The sequence below is a fragment of the Denticeps clupeoides genome, chromosome 10 (assembly GCF_900700375.1).
Source record: "Denticeps clupeoides chromosome 10, fDenClu1.1, whole genome shotgun sequence".
Lineage (NCBI taxonomy): Eukaryota > Metazoa > Chordata > Actinopteri > Clupeiformes > Denticipitidae > Denticeps > Denticeps clupeoides.
Genome location: NC_041716.1, coordinates 10312853 through 10320448, shown reverse-complemented (window position 1 = coordinate 10320448; position 7596 = coordinate 10312853). Strand labels below are relative to the sequence as shown.

Sequence of the window (7596 nt, the reverse complement as noted above, 5' to 3'; positions counted from 1 at the left end):
TGGGTTTGATGTGACTCCTGTTGTTTAGAGAACAGCTATAGAGTCAAGAATTGAGGTCATTCAGAAGGAAACCGCAGCCACAACTGGGGTGCATTGAGGTGCATTGCGGGAAGCAGTGAAGATCACACACACCTTTTCATCACAAATCAAATTGTCAAAAGTAATAGGGCTTTTCCCCCCACTCGATGCAAAGCCCTAATTAGTCCTAACAATGTTAACAAGTTGTGTTTATTCTGGAAACCTTAATTTTGTTTTCTCACTTTGATTGGTTAATAGACCAAAACAATTCAACAACAGCCAACCCAAGGTATTGTCTGTAACTGTGACAATTCACATTCAACCTAGTTACAGCTGTCAACACAATACCCAGAATGCATTTCAGTTGCACAGGTATTTTAGCAAAAGCATTTTTTGGAATCATGGAAGGATGTTGGGCTCGGTGTATAGAATGACGTTTGTGTTAAATGTTGGTATGGAAAGACTAGTTAGCGTGTAATGAAAAAGCATCGGCTACACCGTAACACAGAGACAAAACAGTGAAATGTTGCTATTTTTGTGCAGTGGATTTAAAAGTGTGCACTTCCCTGTTAAAATGTCTAGTTTTATGGTGCGCACACATATAAAACTTATCTTAATTTTTTGGGATTTTTTCAATGAAATTATATGTTATATGTTGCATTAAAGATGATTGAAATGCTTGATTGATTTATATTGTTTTTTCCATGACAATCACCAGCCATTTTAACAGGGATGTGTACATTACTCCCCATTGATTTTGAACGAATAATATCACAAAAATAGTACAATTTCATCTTCTAATGCAATGCAGCATGCATTTTAACAGCACAATGTACATACAGTATACACGGTTTGGTTGTTCTGGCTTTTTCCCACCAGTACAACAAGGGGAGGAATAAAGCCAATTCTGACAGTCTTTGACGATGTTCCCAGGGCCTGCAAAATTGTCAATTTACGCAAGCCTGTTTCTCCCGCAGCCAAATCAGCAGCAAAGCCTTTCTGTAGCATCAGCCCTGTCTCTCACATTCTCTCTCTTTCACTGACAGACGGTTACTGTTTTGTTACCGCACTTTGCTTTAAAAAAAAAATTATACTCAACTCAGTCTGTCATGGCAGTGACATTTACGTATTTCTTTTTTCAGAAATGTTCACATTTCCTGGTTATTTTTGATGCATGTAACTATTTATTTTGTTGCTTCTCCTTTGAATCAGTGTGATTAACCATAGCACCATCTCCAAAAAATCCGTATCCACAATCATCTCAATCCTTGCTTATTTACAGCTGCCAGTCCGTTGATCAGAAAAAGGACACTATTATTGACAAAATCTGGTCATTTTTAATGTATTCATCCTGGAACTGATTGCCCTTCAGTCTGTCCGACCCATCAAAATAGCACTGGAGTGATCCGAAAGAGAAATGAAACACAGAGCTGATTCTCACCCTCGGTTTTAATTTTTTTCTGAGGGTTGATTGGCTATTCAAATGCAATATTTACAAAAATAACACACTGTCCTGCTGGTAAAGTACTTTTTTTCATTCCTCTTTGGCTGCTGGTCTTCAATAAAGCCCAACCAGAAAAGCCCCCTTACAGACTCAGCCATCCCAACCTGCCCCTACCGCAACCATGAAAACTGTCTTGGATTTTTGTCCCTCCTGTCCTTATCAGGTACGTGTCCTCAGATCTGCAGATGTAAGGGAGCTTCCGGTGCAGTCTGTCAGTAGACCGTCTCTTTGATGACGTTGGTGGAGAAGGTCTGGTTGCTGCATATGCTGACCGAGTGGCGAGTGAAGGCACGCCTTTGTCTCTTGCGATGGCACGGCAAGCAGAAGTAGCGGAGAGTGGAGAAAAATATCTGCCTGTAGTTGGCTGAAACGAGGTTGTACAGCACGGGGTTGATGGCGGAGCTCACGTAGAACAGAACATTGGTCACCATGTAGAAATAATGGTAGAAATCATACAGTGTGCTGTGGAAGAGAAAGAGATTGTCTGAGACAAGTCTACAGAACTCAGTAATTGTCAATTTCACCATTTGCAGAGAAACGGATTTATAGATGCTGAGAAACATATTCGTACATTTGTTTGCAGCTGAGTGGACTACTGTAATGCTCTTTAGACTGCTCTGCCAGAAAAAAGAGAATTGATAAACTCCAACAAATATAACCATTTATATCGACTGGGCTCACTAAATTTCACTGGTTAACATAGGCTTTTAGAATTGATTTTAAGGCTTAAATGGATTAGCACCTGAATCCATTCAGAATCCATTCAGCCCAAATCAGAACATATCTTGGGCATGCTCTTAGATCCTTAGAAGACCAGTCAACTTCATAAGCAGCATTCTGCTTTTATGAACCAAAATTATAGAAGAACATTCATGTAACACATACAACATATAGTAGCTTGGATATAGCCTTGCTTTTAACTGGTCTAACTTGTTTTTCATTTTAATTTTAACCATTTGTATTATTTTTATTTGATGTTGCTGTAATTAAAGATCACTTAAGCTTATTTCATTTGCATTTTATTTATGAAAAAAGCACATTGATCTGCAAAGGTTGTATTAAAGTTGCTAGGTACATACGGTGCATCTCCTGTAGTGGAAGGACTGGCTGTGACAAAGCTTCCCTACAATTGTGTTAGGTGAAAAATGTTAAGCTTATACAGTATATTCATATCATTTTACTTTGGTTTATCCTCCATGTAGTTTCTTGATTAATTAGCTGTAGTTAGTGAGTACTAATGAACCGTTTCTGGTGCTGATATATTTAATAAGCAATTTAATAAGCGATTTAATAAGCAATTTACCATAGACATCACTAAAATGAAAATGTGAAGTCAGTATTATTCAGAGTTACAAAACGCTTTGTGGACACAATTTTGTTGGAGACTATAATATATTATAATACTTCAGCAAAGTAAAAGAAAACAGTACAGAAAACATAACTGTTCAGTGTTACATACACTGCTCAAAAAATTAAGGGAACACAAAAAATATATACAAATCTGAATGAATGAAATATTTTTATTAAATACTTATCTTATTAAATGTTCTTTACATAGTTGAATGTGCTGACAACAAAACCACATGAAAATTAATCAATGGAAATCAATTTTAAATGCTGAAATGTGTGTGGTTTAACTAAAGGCTCAGTAGTGTGTGTTGCCTCCACGTGCCTGTATGACCTCCCTACAACGCCTCAACATGCTCCTGATGAGGTGGTGGATGGTCTCCTGAGGGATCTCCTCCCAGACGTGGACTAAAGCATCTGCCAACTGCTGGACAGTCTGTGATGCAAAGTGCCGTTGGTGGATGGAGCGAGACATGATGACACTCTCATCATGTCATGCTGACACTCCCTAGCCAGATCTAGCATTGTCTTGCATATGGTCTCACAAGCGATCTGAGAATATCATCTCTGTACCTAACGGCAGTCACGGTCATGCTGACCCACGGCCATGCTGGAGGACGCAGCAGAACGTTGTCCATGGTGTCTCCAGACTCTCACACATCTGTCACGTGCTCAGGGTGAACCTGCTTTCATCTGTGAAGAGCACAGTGTGCCAGTGGTCTTGGTGTGCTGCACAGTGTTGGGCTGTAAGCATGAACCCCACCTGTGGACGTTGGCCGCCTCCATGCTCTGGACACTATGCTGACAGACACAGCAAATCTTTTTGCCACAGCTCGCGTTGATCTGCCATCCTGGATGAGCTGCACTACCTGAGCCATTTGTGTGGGTTGTAGACTCCGTCTAGAGCTTCAAATATATATTTATATATATTTGTGTGTGTGAGAGTGAGTTTCTTGTGAAATTGTGTGGTCAGACCTGGTCTGTCTGCCTGTCAGTTAAAATATATCATATCTAGTGTGAAAAAGTGCCTTTTCAGCAGAGTGGAGGCACGAGCAATCTTGTGATTAATGTTGGTGCTAAGGTACTGCACCAGCATTATTACCAAAATGGTGAAAACAAATATGGAAGCCTGCAAAAGATAAGGAAACATATAGCCTGGGGATTTTTAGAGTGTCCAGATTTGTATGTAAAAAGTCCAAGGTCTTCTGCAGCACTCAACAAATTCTCCATATTATTATTTTTTTTTAAATGCACAGTCACTTTTTTTTCAGAATGCATGTACCTGTATATTTTACGTTTTTTTGCACATTCCATTTGTTAAACCTTTGACTGTGTGAGACAGGAAGGAAAGTTCATATTAATAATTCTCACATAATTAAGATGTTTTATTTAACACCTTGCCTCACCTTGCCTGGCAAACCACTTAGAATGGAGACAGCATTTTTTGTATCTGCTCCTCTGTGCCCAGTGGGCATTACTAGCACTTTTTGTGCAAAGCCTTGTCCCTCTGTCCTTTTCTGCATTCGAACTAGGAGATGGGTGCAGCAGGGGAGTATTTGCCATTCAGCAGGGTCCCAAAAATGGCAAACAATAATTCCACTAGCAGGCAATAATACACCCACTGTCACAAATCACCTACTTTCTACCTACATATTGCTCCATTTATTGGAATGCTGGAGAGCATAATAAACAATTCTGACTTTGGTTAAAACTAGAGTTATATTTTAAGCAGGGTCTCCCAGAAGTCTCCAACAAAGGGGAAGTAACATTTGAAATGTCAAACACACCCATACTCACTCTGTCCACTTGGTCACGTAGCAGTACATGAGTCTCCGTGCGTGATAGGGCAGCCAACACACGACAAACGCAATGACAACAGCACCTGCCATGGAAGACACACAAACACACTCAGGCCCCAGGCACTTGAAATTTCAGCTCAGAGCAATCTTATTCAGTGATGAAACCCCGTAACATCTCTTGGAGGCCCTTGAAGGCTCCTGTAACAAACTTATTGTTCTGTGCTGAGCTGAGTTTAAGAGAAATGCATGAAGAACTGGTAAACGATGTCAAATGCAATATAGGTCAATATAGACCTATATTTTGGTCTCATATCGGGTCACCACTATGAATCAAAGGATTAAATATGAAAGCATGTTACTCAGGACAGAACAGAAAGACAAGGAATGTCTTTCTAATGTTCTATCAAAATCTGTTCCAAGATTCATCTTTTTTTAAACATTTCCAAAGACTTAATGCACATGGAATAAGCATAAGAAATATGAGTGAGGAAATCTTACAAAAAATGCATTGGTACACCTTCAGGATGTATCCACAACTGCCACCTTTCTGCAGTCAGTGCTCCTTTCTGCTATAATTTCCACATTTATCAGCTTGCGCTACCGTACCATCACCGTTTAGAATTCATGGTATTATTATAATTCAACCATGTGCAATGGGCTGAGTCACAGTAAGCGCACTGTGCTGAACCCTCATCAGCAAGATTACATTTATTGTTTACTTCTGTGTGATGACATTTAACTCTCTACTTCTGCATACTGAGTTATTTTAACTCTTTGTCTTGCTAGGTTTTCTCATTAAATAACATGAAGATTCATCAGGTTTTTAGGTCTAAATAAACATTGAGTTGATATTTTTGCTTATTGACATTATTTTGGTCATTTATTGTTTGAACAAGCAACAAGAGTCTGTGCACTCTGATTATTTTATTGTATGTAAGCCATTTGTACAGATTGGTGACAGGTGTCCCTTTTTTTATGATGTATAATCTGGTCTCACACAGTCTGTCTGGTCTCCATTCATCACACATAACACAGACACATAAATGGACTCTCCAGATACACACTCTTGTGTCATGTTAGGTCTGTGAAATCTCCGTAACAACTGCAACATCTCTTTGCAAAGTGAAAGTGAAGTGATTGTCATTGTGAAACAGAGCACAGCACATGGTGCACACAACGAAATGTGTCCTCTACTTTTAACCTATCACCCTGGGTGACTTAGATTCAGTTGAATGTGAAACAAACTGGTGAAAGTCAAAACTGTCAGGAACAAGAGGCAGGGAAGGAAAGATGCAAACACACCACTCTTGAACAATCTTGGTTCAATCTTACTTGGTTTATGATGAATAAAGACCCAAGTTGAGTTTGACAAATGCCAATCAATGACTGAGCGGCTGGCAGTGGCCATCTTGGCAATTTATATAAGTCATGTTACCTCAACTCTGTGTTGGTCCATGGATGGAATAATGTGACAAAATGACAGCACAAGGACAGAACATTGCTAGGACACATTTATAAAAAGATGACAACAATATCAGGGTAATCAGGAACACAAGACAAGGCAACATGAAACCCTGGTCCAGAGTACCAGAAAATGTCATGGACCCATCATTACGGTACCTGGTCTATGTACATTGTAAAAAAACCCTTTTAGGCAACCAACATTGTAAAAAATAAAAAAATTACAGTGTAGGTATGGCATTAAGAATAAAAAGGTGATGTTAAGAGTGAAAGGTGAGGTTAACCCATACAAAAATGTTCCAGTCTACTTTCTTCAGTGAATGAATGCTCGTTCTTGTCTGTCCATCACTGCAATGTCTCACTTTAGTTGGAATCACTACACTGTAACTCATAACTTAGATTTTTACTTAACATTCACATTTTGCTACATACATGCTACAGGGGCTGCGGTGGCCAGTAGGAAGCGGCCCCGTAATCAGAAGGTTGCCGGTTCGAATCCTGATCCACAAAGGTGCCACTGAGCAAAGCACTGTCCCCACACACTGCTCCCTGGGCGCCTGTCATGGCTGGCCACTGCTCACCAAGGGTGATATTGAAAAGCAGAGGACACATTTCGTTGAGTCACCATGTGCTGTGCTGCAGGGTTTCACAATCACTTTACATTCCTTTTCACTATACTGTGTCAGTGCAGCATTAACTACCCAGACATGTTCTTTTTGAACATAAATATTTGCTTGCATTTTTAGCAAAGACCTGTTTCCCTTTTATTTTTTTTTATTATATAACTTAAATAATCTTTATGCATGTTGTACTGCAATAACTAAGCAGATCTTAAATCATTACAGTACTAAAAAATGCGCAGTTTAACACCAGAACTGGTCTTTTATGGCCTAAACTGGTTCATTGAGGTGATCATTAATAAGGCTTCAGTCCTTTTCAAGAAAATGCTGAAAGGATCTGAATCATTTCCTCTCTCTGGGGTCTTTGTCCCTTTAAATGGCCCTTTTTGTGCCACCTTACGTGCTGGTTCGGTAATTGTGTTTGTCTGTTTTTCTAAGAATCTCTCTACATCTTCTTTTGTGGAATTGAACTGCTACTTACTTACCTTGCTGACCTTTTATGCAGAACTCACACCTTCACATGTGTGGTTTGACCATCACTGCCTCAGACTGTACTTACAATGATAAGAGTGAAGGTGGTAAATGACCTTAGGCTCAATGATCAGTGATGTCAGTGAAGCTATAACATTGGAAAATTGGTAAGCCTTTCAGGAAATATGCTTTTTGACACACCTTTCTGGAAGACAGGCTTTTGTTAGCTTTGTATAAAAAAAAAAACAGACATGCAACATGCCGACAGCAGGTATAGACAGAACAACAGTGGACTGAGAATTGAACTGAGAAATGATACACAGCTGTATATTTCTATATGTTTTTCCTGATAGTTTAATTGCCATATTGCTGTTGT

The 7596-nt window shown here is 39.3% G+C and overlaps 1 protein-coding gene across 1 annotated transcript in view; it reads right to left on the bottom strand.

Annotated features, from left to right (window-relative positions):
* Nucleotides 1-1351: 1351 nt before the first annotated feature.
* Nucleotides 1352-7596, bottom strand: part of ntsr1 (neurotensin receptor 1 (high affinity)) — a 28955-nt gene continuing 22710 nt past the window's right edge. The window contains exons 3-4 of the mRNA XM_028994052.1: nucleotides 4667-4751; nucleotides 1352-1984 (exon numbers count right to left, since the gene is read on the bottom strand). Of these exons, the coding sequence (XP_028849885.1) occupies nucleotides 1735-1984; nucleotides 4667-4751 (335 nt within the window). The 3' untranslated portion in view covers nucleotides 1352-1734. The remainder of the gene's footprint in view (nucleotides 1985-4666; nucleotides 4752-7596) is intronic.